We start from the raw sequence: 14,309 nt of genomic DNA, 5'->3' as shown, positions 1-14,309 counted from the left end.
TCTTCCCGGACCGGGGCACGAACCCGCGTCCCCTGCATCGGCAGGCGGACTCTCAACCACTGCGCCACCAGGGAAGCCCTGTGAGAATTGTTTGAGCGTGAACCATTCACTCATTAGAGAGAACTCTAATGAAACCCAAACTGGGGAACAGACTATTCCAAAGGATTCTGCTGTGTCTCATACTGTGTGAGAGTAGAGTAGAGTGTACGGGAAAGAGCTATGGCTTTAAAGTCAGACAGGTCTGAGGCAGACTCCTGGGCCTGCTTCTTAGTAGATGGTGACCTTGGACAACTGATCCAGCCTCTCGGACCTTCTAAAATGAGGACAACAGTACCTTCTCACAGGACTCCTGTTAGGACTCAATGGGATCCCAGCTGCACAGTGACAAAGACGGTGTCTGCTATATAGCACACATGCTAATCCACAGAGCGTTGGTGGATCTTTGATCCACCTCTGTGCTTGTAGAAGCAGTAGGGCTGGTTATACACATTAGCTTGCAAAGCATTTCTTTATAAAGGAAGGATTACAGTTCTCATTTCAAAATTTTGTGTTGAGCTTTTTGAACAAAGGACCTATGTTAGTTCCAAGTAAAACAAGATCTTTGTTAACTCAGAAAACTAGAAGACCTTGCCTGGTCTCCCTCTCCCTCCTAGGGAAACATAAATGTGAATGAAAGAACAGAAAATGGAAGGCTTTACTGTTTGTGAGGCACAGAGCTGGCCCCCAGCCCTCCTCGCCCCCCTTTAAAAATTAAGCCTGGAAAATAATCATCTTCTAAAAATCCTGATACTACCTCACTCCTTTGGGGAAACTAATGAGGTCAGTGATTTTTGCTTGATTATCTCAGAAATGCTTATTCTTAGGAAGTTGGTGAGGGGGAGAGTCAGATAACAAAGTTTACTCCGCTTCAAGATTATATTTAATAAAGACAAACTCAAAGGAATTAAGGAAAGGAGGGAGGAGAGGAGTAGGGAGAAAAATTTCAGAGAAACATTTCACTCAGAAGGGTTATAAAAACACTCTCAAAACCACAGTGTAAAGACTGCAACTGACTCATATTCTAAAAATAACACCAAACAATTCTGGAAAGTTGTAAAATAGAGATATAACAATGGAAACATATTGCTCAATGCCAAACCAAAAGCATAGTGAAGTTGTAACTTTTACTTAAAAGAGCTAAAAATAAAGGGTTGTGGGGAAAAGTCCAAGAAGAATAATATGCTAGTGGAAATGAGGCAATCCTATATATTTAATAAAAATTTTTGAGTAGTGAATTTTCACAAGGTTCATCTGTCAAAGAAGTAACTGGCAGTTAGAGTTTATCACATCATTAAATTCAGAGGTACTGTTAGTTCTCCAGAAAGGCTGGAGGCCAATACAATCCTGACCACAGATCACACAGTTTCCTGACAAACCATCTTGAGTGGCAGTCTTCTCACAGATTTAGAGGAGTGTATTTAAATTCTGGTTAATTTGTCCAAGTTTTAAAGTTTGAATTACAAACACAAAAAAGAAGAGAAAACAAATCCAAGCAGAGATTCAAATGGTCATATAGGAATTTGTAAAAATTTAGTGAGCTTTTTTATAAGTGGTACAAGACATTTTCCTTTTCCTAAAGATTCTACGATGGTGCCATATTGTCTTAAGAACAAGTTCAAATTCCTCACTCTGTGAGGATATTGAAGTTGGGTAGAGTCTTACGGTATGTCTTTCTTGTTAACAATACTCATGATAGGTTAATCATCTGGGTGCCACGAACCATGCTAAACCCTTTATATCAATTCCCTTTATTCCTTAAAATAATGAAATGGTCAGTCCCCACTCACTGATAAGGAAACTCATCTATGTGTGTTATGCAAATTGCTCAAGGTCACACACCTTTAGGATACAAATACCTATCATCTGCCTCCAGAGAGAAGGCCTGTTAACCATCAAAAGTGAGCTGCCAACATGAAAAGATGCTCAACATCGCTAATCAACAGGGAAATGCAAATCAAAACCACAATGAGATATCACCTCACACCTGTCAAAATGGCCTTCATCGAAAAAAAGAAAGAAAGAACTCTCCTCCTTCCAATGATTATAAACTATTTTCCTTAAAAAAAAAAAAAAAAAAAAAACACACACAACAAATGTTGGTGAGGATGTGAAGAAAAGGGAACCTTCATACACTGTTGGTGGGAATGTAGATTGGTGCAGCCACTGTGGAAAACAGTATGGAGGTTTCTCAAAAAACTAAAAACAGAATTACATATATAACCCAGCAATTCCACTCCTGGGTATACAACCAGAAAAAACAAAAACACTAACCTGTAAAGATACGCTCACCATGATGTTCATAGCAGCACTATTTACAATAGTCAAGACATGAAAGCAATCTAAGTGTCCATCAACAGAGGAATGGATAAAGAAGATGTGGTATTTATATACAATGGAATACTACTCAGCCATAAAAAAGAATGAAACGTTGCCACTTCATGCAGCAACATGGATGGACTTGGAGGACGTTATGCTGAGTGAAATAAGTCAGCTAAAGACAAACAGTGTATGATATCACTTATATGTGGAATCTAAAAAATACAACAAACTAGTGAATATAACAAAAAGGAAACACACAGAAATAGAGAACAAACTAGTGGTTACCAGTGGGGAGAGGGAAGAAGGGAGGGGCAAGACAGAGGTAGGGGATTAAGAGGCATAAACCATCATGTATAAAATAAGCTACAAGGATACATTGTACAATGTGGGGAATATAGCCAATATTTTATAATAATTATAAATGGAGTATAACCCTTAAAAATTGTGAATCACTATATTGTATACCTGTAACTTATATAGTATTGTACAGCAACTATACTTCAATTGTTTTAAAAAGAGTAAGTTCCCAAATCCATGACTTTTGAGCCACTGCTTAAGCTGTCTGCCTTTAGGTGAAAAATACCTCTACCTTCTCTGCTTACCTTTCCAGTTCTAGGCCATTCCTCAAAGCCCTGGAGCCAGCACAGAGTACCTGATTATACCCGCAAGCATCAACGTCCCCCTTTCTGGCTTTGGCAGAGAACAGACTGTCTGGGTCACTCGCTCACACATTTGATTAGTCAGTCTAGCACTCCACCTAACACCCTCTTTGTTGTACTCTTTATCTGTTTTTGTGTGTTTAAATCTTTCTTCTAAACATGATGGCAAGAGCTAGTTTTTAAAATGGTCATATGCTTCCTTCGTTTTTCATACTTAGTGGGAGAAACAAGGGTAACTATTTCATAGATTTAATTTAAAATTTTCTGCATTTTGGCAACATGGAGGTACCTAGAGATGATCATACTAAGTAAGTCAGAAAGAGAAAGACAAATACCATATGATATCACTGACATGTGTAATCTAAAATAGGACACAAATGAACTTATCTATGAAACAGAAACAGACTCACAGACACAGAGAACAGACTTGCGGTTGCTAAGGCGCGGGGGGGGGAGGGAAGGAGTGGGAGTTTGGGGTGAGCAGATGCAAACTATTATATATAGAATGGATAAACAACAGGGTCCTACTGTACAGCACAGGGAACTATATTCAATGTCCTGGGATAAACCATAATGAAAAGAGTATGAAAAAGAATATATATGTGTAACTGCATCACTTTGCTGTACAGCAGAAATTAACACAACATTGTAAATCAACTATACTTCAATAAAACTTAAAAAATAAAATTTTCTGCATTTTGGTTACCCACCATATATAACTACACGTTAGGATAATTTACTTTTTGGCTTCCCACTGTACGGTGATGAGAATAATCTACTTTAAAATAAAATTTCCAGTGGAATTGTTGTTTTCATAAACCCTTTATAGTTCATATCACTGCATAATTGAACTTTACTAATATTCTTATTAATCTCATATAACAAGAACATTTGATCATGCAGGACAGAGATGAATTGAAGAGTCATGAATATATAGTTGCATTTTAGCCAACAGTATCAAATTTCCCTTTAATCAATTTTTCTACCACCATCATGAAGAAATTCAAAAAAGTGGAATGGAGTTTTCCCTTTTCTCTCTGTCCCTGGACACACATAAAGAGATCTTCTGTTAAGAGTAATTTACTAAAAAGAGCCAACAGGAAGTTTATAGAATGGAAAGGCTGCCGGATAAACTAGCTCAAGAGAAACTAGAAGCTGCTTGCGTAACCCTGGTAGACAGCTCACGGACCAGGACGCTCCAGAGGCAACCCGTCATCATTGAGCCAGCAATGGACCGAACTTGCTGTTCCAGGCATTGGAGGGCAGGCAGTTGGTATATTTAACAGTCAGCCTGGGCTATGGCAGGAAGAAGGACAGACATAAAGGGAAGCTGATTCCAAACACCACTCTGAAGGTTGGTCCCAAGACTCAAGAAGCAAGAGTGGCAGCAGACTTGCAGACGGCCCGTTCCTAAGCCACAGTCCTGAGGCTGCACGGCGCTGTGACGTGAGTCAGACCCTCCAAGGGACCTCACGGCACCCCACCTTACACCCTGGTCCTCCGAAGCTGGTCCCCGGCTAGTGGCAAAGGCTGATGGGGTAGAGGTGTTCATCTAGGATTCCCATGGGAGAATCAACCACTTTTTTTCATGCAGTCATTAGGAGAGACGAAGATTATACCAGAGTAGAGCATCTCTGCCACAGCCTAAGGCCTTGGCAGCTCAACATTAGGGCTGATGTGGCTTCTGCCCCCTCCAAGAAACCAATTTCTGGGTTTTGGCATCCAGAATCCAACCAAACACCTGGATCCTATTTCCTTCCCCTTTCTCAGGGCCGTTTCCACATTCTAACTGCAAAACTCTCCTTCCTTTCTCGTTGATAGTGAAATCCTTGATCACGGGTACTGCTTTTTTGACTGGAGAACCTAGGGGCTGGCAAAAGGACTGAAGACAACATGGCCATGGCTTTGGGAGGTTTTTCACAGCCTGTAGAGGGGAGCCAGGCATCTGTTCAGTTACTCTGGTTTTGCCTGCCTACCCAGAGCCTATGGGAAGCAAAAATGGCAGCTGCTAAAGAGTGCTTTTTGCATTTACGTACCGTGCCTCCTTACTTGACAAAGCTGTTGTGAACAAAGTTGGCATCCGCTCATTGCCCTGGGGTAAGTGGTCATCTCCTCCGTGCTGAGTCCTTGACACTGTGCACACCCAGGTCTGTGTGTCAGCCTGCAAGGCTGCCTTGGGTCTGGCGGGGGGAGGCACCCACCCTGGTCTCAGCATTACCGTGGGAGGAACAGCCAGAGAGAGACAGGTGTTCCGCCTTCCTGTTACTTCACCTGACCCCACATCCGAACAAAGTAACAGCAGCCCTAAACCAGAGGGAAAAGGCAGGGAGAATCCGGCCAAGTCGCATTTTAAGGTCCTCTTGAGTTTTTCTACTTCTGGCTAAGTTCTTATCTGTGGAAAGTGGTGTTGAATGCCTCCTCTTTGCTCATGGAGACACACCTTCCACTGCTTGTGCAGCTTCGGGAAGGCTTGAGGGAAATTTATAAGATGTGTGAACTGGGAACTTTTGAAATCACATTTCAACGTCAGTGCTGCTTAGATGCACGGGCAATTTATGGTACCCATGCCCTCCCCCCAGCCCAAGTGACAGCAGAAGTCAGCTTTAGGACAGTTCCCAAGCCTCCCTTGCCTTATCTCCGTCATCAGCAGAGGGGGAACAAGAAACTCTGAGTGGTAGACGTTGGGCAGGGGGCATGCTGGTTACTTCTTACCTTGGGGGCCTGTGGCACTATCCCAATCCCCAGGGCCAGCCCCTTTAACTCACAGTCAGGGGAAGCTTAGGAAACAGACAATGTTTCTTCATTCAAATAATCTAGAGAGATCTATCAAAGTCTACAAATAGTACATTCTGGAGAGGGTGTGGAGAAAAAGAAAACCCTCCTATACTGTCGGTGGGAATGTAAATTGGTGCAGGACTATGGAGAACAGTGTGGAAGTTCCTTTAAAAATGAAAAATAGAACTACCATATGATCCAGCAATCCCACTCCTGGACATACACCTGGAGAAAACTCTAATTCTAAAAGATACAGGCACCCCAATGTTCATAGCAGCACTATTTACAATAGCCAAGATGTGGAAGCAACCTAAGTGTCCATCGACAGATGAATGGATAAGGAAGATGTGGTACATACATACAGTGGAATATGACTCAGCCATAAAAAAGAATGAAATAATGCCATTGGCATCAACATAGAGATGATCATACTACGTGAAGTAAGTCAGACAAAGACAAATATCACATGATATCACTTATAAGCGGAACCTAAAAACAAAATGATACAAATGAACTTATGTACAAAACAGAAATAGATCCACAGACACAGAAAACAAACTTATGGTTACCAAGGGGGGAAGGGGAGGAGGGATAAATTAGGAGTTGGGGAGTAACAGATACACACTACTATATATAAAATAGATAACAAACAAGACCCTACTGTATAGCACAGGGAACTCTACTCAATACCTTATAATAACCTATAAGGGAAAAGAATCTGACATAGATACATATATACACATATATGTATAACTGAATCACTTTGCTATACACCTGAAACTAACACATCATTGTAAATCAACTATATTTCAACTTAATAAAAAAGAATAAATAGATAAAATCAATTTACTGAAACAAATAACAGAACAACAGAACTCAAACTAGACGAGGCCCTGGGTTAGGCCCTAGTCCAGCCCCAGCTCCTCCCCTGAAGAGAAGGCACAAACCTATGGCTGAGGTTGCCTAATCTGGCCTGTGGGATGTGTTCTGTCTGGCAAGCACAGTTTACTTTTAAATGTTTTACTCTTAATTAGTTGCAACCCTTAAAGATCTGAAGATTTCATATTACTAAATAGATAACTGGATTTCCAGAAATCCTTGATAAAGTGGAAGATCTGGCAAAGCTGGCTGACCTCCCCGTGTGGATCATAGCTGCCTTCCCTCCTTAAGCCCCAGCAGCCCCTGGCCCTCCTCCAGCATTTATGCTCCCTGCTGGCCCCTGCAGCCATGGACTTTGTCCTGTTAGGCATGACCAATGTTCCCCTACCTAATGTTTCAACTAGGAAGCTCTGACAAAATATCCACACACACTTTGAGACCAGTGAAGGCAGAATCTGGGCTTAGGGAGGGACCTGGGCCTTAGAAGAGGTTTTTTGTTTGTTTGTTTGTTTGTTTTGCGGTACGCGGGCCTCTCACTGTTGTGGCCTCTCCCTGTTGCGGAGCACAGGCTCCGGACGCGCAGGCTCAGCGGCCATGGCTCACGGGCCCAGCCTCTCTGCGGCATGTGGGATCCTCCTGGACCGGGGCACGAACCCGCGTCCCCTGCATCGGCAGGTGGACTCTCAACCACTGCACCACCAAGGAGGTTAGAAGAGTTTTAAAGTCCCTACATGATGCGAACAGGCAGCCAGGTTTATGGGGAGCTGGGGCTACACCATGAAGGGCAGGTGGTAAATTATTCTCTTTTTGAAGCTCCTCAGTGCCTCATTTTATTCTTTCACCATTTTAGAAGTTCATTCTATTCTATCGAAACCTGGTTTTCTCTTATTCCATTCTTTTCAGAACCTCACCCAGCCTCAGGATTAAAAAAAAATTTTTTTTCTGAAAGCTTCTCCTCTTTCTGCTACATTGTTATTTTGGTTGCTCCATTCTGAACCCCTCCTCCAGTTTCTCCACATTCTTTTTAAAGTACAATGGACAAAATTAGAAACAATACCCTAACCATTATTTTACTAGAGTAGAATTCAGTAGCGACATTTATTCCTGATTCTATCATATCATACTTAACACCTCAGAACCACATTAATTTCTTTTCACAATGCCTTTTTTTTAAAAAACTTAATTATCATCTGGTTTTTGTTAACAAGGAACTCATTTGCAAAAACCTGAGACACCACACTCCAGGATGGAAAACCAAGTTTGGGGGCAAATAAAGCACCGAATATCAACCCTCGTTTCCCTGTTAGAGGGACATCAAACTTCCTCAAGGGCCTCAACCTGATAATGTAAAATTTAAAAGGCCATATGGGGAGCTTCCTGGTGGCCTACTGGTTAGGATTCTGGTCTTTCACAGCTATGGCTGGGGTTCAGTCCCTGGTCAGGGAACTGAGATCCCTCAAGGCATGGTGTGGCCAAAAATAAATAAATAAATAAATAAATAAATAGGCCATATTCATGTCCACAACAGTTTTACTTCTTTACCTATACATTAATTTCCTCCCAACAGGCTAGTCTGTTTTTACGGAATTTCCAAGCTAACTTGATAACTGCTTTTCTTAGGATTATTTAATTTTTTTTCCATTTTGTAGGCTTCTCCTTTCTTTCCTTTTTGTTTTCATTAACATAATCCTCAATTATCAGGTTATAACAGAAAAGTTGCTTAGTGGGAGACGGGATTGGCACACCAGCATCTCTCTATTATTTTGTTGTGCTCATTTTATAGATTAGGAAACTGAGGCCTGGAGAGGCTCCCCCACCCCACAGCTGACTGCCCACACACCCAACATCGGAGGCGTCCTGGCTCTGGCCAGCCCCCTGGGCAAGGTGAATCTTTCCTGACTCTGGGTTATCAGACAGCACAGCAAGAAATCCAGCCTCAGAGATGGCAGGAGTGAGGCTTTCGATACTATGTCTCGTCATCACACATTCGGGCCTGAACCAGATCGACATGGAGACGCACACGAAATATTGAACATGATATTCCGGAGCCAACTGACGCTGTTAAACGCTCCTTGGAACCCCTAGGTTCTTTAAGAACTACATAAACCACGGAGCCACCCTGGCATGAGGCCAGCTCTGGAATGTTGGAAATCTTGTCCAGAATTACATATAAAACCGAAGCTGAACTTCAAGATGCCCTCTAGCAACCAACAGTAAGAAAAAGCACCCCGCTTCACACTCATACTTCGGGGAGAAAAGGGAATTATTTACGCATGGTGTTCATAAAATATCTGCCCTGTTAGAACACAGTGTGAGAGGAGGCGAAGGGAAGGAGCGAGCTCGGGGTTTGGGACCTGAGGCCCAAGAGGCTCTTAAGTCGCAGAGGAATCCGTACGGGCCCCGTCCCTGTGGCGCGCGATGCTCCCGGAGGCGCCTCCACTGCCGGGTCCCCGCAGGCCTGGCCGCGGTGGTCACTGCCATTGCACAAGGGTCCTCCCGGGCGGGAGGCCTAATCTCATTGTTTCGAGCCAACCGTAAAATGCAGCTTCTCCCCTTTCTCAAAAAGGACGCGAGGTACTGGGGGCTGAGCAGGACTGTCTACCCCGGCTGCCTAGGCCCGAGGTCTTTTCTTTGTGCATCCGTCCCCAAAGCACAGGACCAGATTCCGAGGTGTGCGCTCGAAACCGGGCGCTCCAGCCTCCTCCCGTAGCCGGCACGGTTGTCGCCTCCTTGTCGCGCCAGCGCGCACCACCTACAGACAAGGCGTGGCGACGCGCGTCGCGAGGCCCTCCCGCAGCCCGATCCCCCGCGGGCCGGCCTCTCTTCCCGCGGCCTTTGCGTCCCCGCCACTAGGCTGGAAGCCCTAGGAGCCGAGCTGCCTGCAAGCAGTGCGGAGCCACAGATACTCACGTTTCCAATTGTTTTCGTGAAGTGCGCGCACTCCCCGCGGCCACTCATAGAAGCCAGAGAAAGCGCTCTGAGAGCCGCCTATCAGGCAGCGAGAAGTGACAAGCTGGCGCCCCGCTGAAAGCCCCTCATTTTCGGCAAGCTCACTCAAAATGCGCCTCGGTGCCGCCAACGCAGCTGCCAGGTTTAATAACTGTGTCAGACAGCCCATCCCCCAAAAAAGAGACACAAAGATGACAGGCTGGGGGCCAAGGAGCGCGTGTTCGACCGCAGTCGCCCTGCCTCATCCCTAGCGATGCCGCAGCTGGAATGACTGCGCAGGCACGGACCGGGAAAAGGTTCAAACTCCAGCTTTGACCTAGGAATTCTCCAGAAACCTCAGTTCTTTCCTAGTCGCTCTGAGCATAAAACTGATACCCTTCCCAACGATACTTGTGAAACAAAGCAAGAGGGCTAGTGCCTTTCCAGTTAACCCAACCTCAACCTCTCAAATGTAAAGGGGACTTAGGGGAACGCAGCAAACCTCAAACCTATTAATACTTGATTTTCTGGGCACTGGTGGAATATCCTGGCACTATGCAAAGCGCAAGAAGCTCATCAGACTGGGTTTCGCTCACGTTTTGTCGCGCACACGAACGCTCCAACCACTCCAGAGGACACTGGCCAGCAGAACCTTACTGTGTGTGTGGGGGGGGCTCCTTTGCAGCTCCTCCTCGACCTGGACCATCTCCAAAGCGCGGGCAGCGCCTCGAGAGCCACTGGGTTTTTATCAAGCCGGAAGGAATTAGTGGCTCTGTTTTGCATGTGAAATATCTCACCGAAGGTAGTGCTTGATAAAATATAGTACATATATAACCCGTACAGGGCGCTAGGGGCCCCGCCCCGCCCCGAGGGTTCCTCCCAGCGTCACCCGCTGCGCCCGCCGCACCTGCTTCTGCGGGGAGTGGTTTCCGTGGAAACTCCGGAGAGCCAGTCCTCCCTTCGGACACGCTGTTACCCCGACAACTGCGACCTAGCATTAGGCGGTCCAGGAAGGATGGCAATGGATGCCTGCTTTAAATCACAGATTCTGAGAGATTCTCGAGGGTGGGAGGGCAGAAACAGGAGGGCAGTGAGTGATATTTGGGAATGGAGGCGGAGCCGCGGGAGCCTGCTTGTGGGTGGGGATAGGGGACATCGTAGGCCCGGGGGACCGCATATCTCCCCCCCTTCCCCCCCCACTAAACGAGTTTACACTTGGTTTTTAGAACAAATTCCGTCATTCTCTTCAGCATATTTACTTTTCTCTATTCTGCTTAAGATACCATATAAAAGTTATTTTGCACAGACGGAGCACTAACTAGTTCCCGGTAGAAGTGGGGAGAGGCCCACGAAGATGTGTGAAGCCGAGGGGAGACCTCGTGTGAATAATATTTGACTGTGGACTCTGCACTATCAGGCCACGGAAAACACATGGCTACAAAATTAAACTCATGGGCTTCCCTGGTGGCGCAGTGGTTGAGAGTCCGCCTGCCGATGCAGGGGACACGGCTTCGTGTCCCGGTCCGGGAAGATCCCACATGCCGCGGAGCGGCTGGGCCCGTGAGCCATGGCCGCTGAGCCTGCGCATCCGGAGCCTTTGCCCCGCAATGGGAGAGGTCACAACAGTGAGAGGCCCGCGTAACGCAAAAAAAAAAAAAAAAAAAAAAAAAAAATTAAACTCATGTGATGGTTTGGGTGGGGAAAAGGAGAAGGGTGGATGAGATTATCCATATTTGTTAAAAGGTTCAATGTTCATATGCCATCTTTTTACTTTTGGATATGGGCATTTTATACTCGTCAGACAAGTCGGTATTCACAAGTAAAATGAAACAAGTTAATGTGCTTTGTGCAAGGCATAATAGGATTGCAGACAAATACACACAAACCCCATATTGGTTTCTCCTTACTCAAAATTGTATGTTTCGTATCTGAGTTATTGAAAGTTTAAAATCAATGGCATATTTGAATTGAGGAGATTTTACTCTACACATTATAATATGATGATGATTTTAATTAACCTCCGGGTTGAGACTGAAATACATATATTTGTATGTGTGTGTGTGTGTGTGTGTGTGTGTGTGTGTATACACAAACTCATTGCTTTAAAAGTCATAAATGCATTTCTGTTAAGTCCCATATGCACCTAATTTTCATAAAGGAAGTGATATTTCTATATTTTAAGAAAACAGTTTATGTGAAAGAAAACATATAGGAAATTTTTGTCATAAAGCAAAGACTTTCATCAAGAAGAACCATCTAATTTACATGTTTTGAAAATCCACATGCTGTATCCGGAATCTGCTTTGAAGCACATAATTTTGGAATCATGTGATGTAATGTTTATTTGCAAATGAAGATCTCTAAAACAAAAAAGTATAGCCAGCAACAGAATACTCATCCACTTCTCTCTCTTATTACATTTCAAGTTTGAGGAAAATAAAAGTATCAAGCAGATTATCTTCGCATCTAACAAAATTCTACAGTGAATACTGTAGAAGACAGAAGAATAGGGGTAAAGAAGTTAAAAAATACTAAGCAATGAACCATTTAAAAATATTGCTCCAGAAAATAATTAAGAGGGGGCTTCCCTGGTGGCGCAGTGGTTGAGAATCCGCCTGCTGATGCAGGGGACACGGGTTCGTGCCCCGGTCCGGGAAGATCCCACATACCGCAGAGTGGCTGGGCCCGTGAGCCGTGGCTGCTGCGCCTGCGCGTCCGGAGCCTGTGCTCCGCAACGGGAGAGGCCACAACAGTGAGAGGCCCGTGTACCACAAAAAAATAATAATAATAATAATAATAATTAAGAGGAAGACGATTATATTTAAAATATCATATTCATAGGTAATATTAACTGAGATTCAAAACAGTAGATAGTTATGATCCCAATATTTTTCAAAGTTATGTGTGTGTGTACCTGTACATATGACAATGATGATGCAGGGGAATTCTTGGCTTTACACTTGCCTATATCAGTTACCTATATTTTCTCTACACTTGCCTATGATTTCCACAACAAATATTACCAGTGACAGAAGTGCAGTAGGCTGCTTGAGAGAGGAGGCTCAGAGTCAAGTAGACTTGGCTTAAGTCCCAGCTGAACACTCCCTGGCTATGTGTGTTTTCTCATTTGAAAAACTTGGCTAAGAACAGAACCTTCCTCATAAGGTGCTTGGGAGGATTAAGTAATATAAGGCCTCGGCACAGGGCCTCGCACTGTGTTCATTATAGCACATACATGAATCCCAATTTTTAGGCTATTTTTCCCAGGATTTAAATTCCACACTGAATATTTTTGAAACTTCATTTAGAAATTATCGTTTCATATATGCAATGTTGTTTTCACCTATATTTCTCATCATATCTTTTGGCATCTCAGAACTTCCTCTGGGATTACTCTCCTTTTCCTTAAAGTACATCCCTAAGAACATTCATAGTGAGGGCTTTTGTTACTGAAATCTCCCAGTTTGGGTTTGATAATGTCTTTCTTTTGATTTTGTTCTTGAAATATGGTTTCACTTGACATATAATTTTAGGTTCATGGTTATTTTCAATCAGCACTTTGAAGATATTCCACTGTCTCCTGGCTTCACTGTTGCTAATGAAGAATAGCTGTCATGTAATTTTCACTTTTTTCTAGGATATCTGTCAACTTTGAATGTTTTGTTTTTGTTATGCTCGTATTCCATTATCTTATCTCTTTAAAAATATTAAACACACTTATTTAATATTCTATGCCCAATCATCCAGTATTCATAGCCTTTACAGTTCATTGGCTCACAAGAGTCTCTTTTCCTTATTTATGTAGTGATTTTTATTTATTGTGAATTCACATACCTTTGAACTTTATCAGTGGGACCTCTTATTTATTTTTTATTTTTTTGCAGTACGCGGGCCTCTCACTGTTGTGGCCTCTCCCGCTGCGGAGCACAGGCTCCGGACGCGCAGGCTCAGCGGCCATGGCTCACGGGCCCAGCCGCTCCGCGGCATGTGGTATCTTCCCGGACCGGGACACGAACCCATGTCCCCTGCATCGGCAGACGGATTCTCAACCACTGCGCCACCAGGGAAGCCCAGTGGGACCTCTTTGAGTCCTGTGTTAAAGTGAAATGCCCAGGTAGATGTGCTGGGGAGGTGGGAGCACTACCACTTTAAAATAAATTTTATGTTTAAAGTTTTCAGGTCCATGTAGGAGATGTATATTTCAGGCTCAAGCACTTGTGAGTGGAAGCCTAACATTGGAAGTGCTTTGGGCAGAGTTTTCTTCCCAGTGCCAGGACTGAGTTAGGTAACATTTCCTTATGCAGGCAGGTTGTGCTCTGGTATAACCATTGTGCTGTCTTTCAGGGGTTCTGGCCTCCCACCCTGCTCAAGCCCACTGCTTTTTATCTCCTGCCTCCTGGACGTGGCTCATTCACACTGAGACTCTGGGCTTGGCCAGTGCCCCCTCCCCTTCATCCCTCTAGGCAAAGGCCTGCTTTCCCCTCTACAATCAAGCTTTTTCATAGTTCTGCCTTCCCTTTACTTTACCACCAGCTCTGCAGTGCTTTGAAAGAGTAAGACAAACGATTCAATTTTTTTAAATAGGCAAAAGGTTTAGACAGACATTTCACTGATGAAGATATATAGATAACAAATAAGAACATCAGGGAAATGCAAATTATGAAATACCACTACACACGAATGGCTAAAAGATGAGAAAGACTGACAATA

General features: G+C 44.0%; 1 protein-coding gene across 7 annotated transcripts in view; it reads right to left on the bottom strand.

Annotated features, from left to right (window-relative positions):
* Positions 1-10,637, bottom strand: part of TRIM2 (tripartite motif containing 2) — a 169,966-nt gene extending 159,329 nt beyond the window's left edge. For 2 of the 7 annotated variants that reach the window (XM_067035685.1, XM_067035688.1), the window contains exon 1: positions 10,507-10,637. Coding sequence is in view for 2 of the 7 variants with exons in the window: in XM_067035678.1 (XP_066891779.1) it covers positions 9,582-9,629 (48 nt within the window). In the remaining 5 variants the exon portion in view is untranslated. Of the gene's footprint in view, positions 1-9,581; positions 10,435-10,506 lie in introns of those variants that run through there. The other 5 variants (XM_067035678.1, XM_067035680.1, XM_067035684.1 and 2 more) reach the window with 4 other exon arrangements.
* Positions 10,638-14,309: the final 3,672 nt, after the last annotated feature.

The sequence above is a fragment of the Kogia breviceps genome, chromosome 6, assembly GCF_026419965.1.
Source record: "Kogia breviceps isolate mKogBre1 chromosome 6, mKogBre1 haplotype 1, whole genome shotgun sequence".
Classification (NCBI taxonomy): domain Eukaryota; kingdom Metazoa; phylum Chordata; class Mammalia; order Artiodactyla; family Physeteridae; genus Kogia; species Kogia breviceps.
Note: the sequence above shows the minus strand (reverse complement) of the source record. Positions and strands in the feature narration are given on the sequence as shown.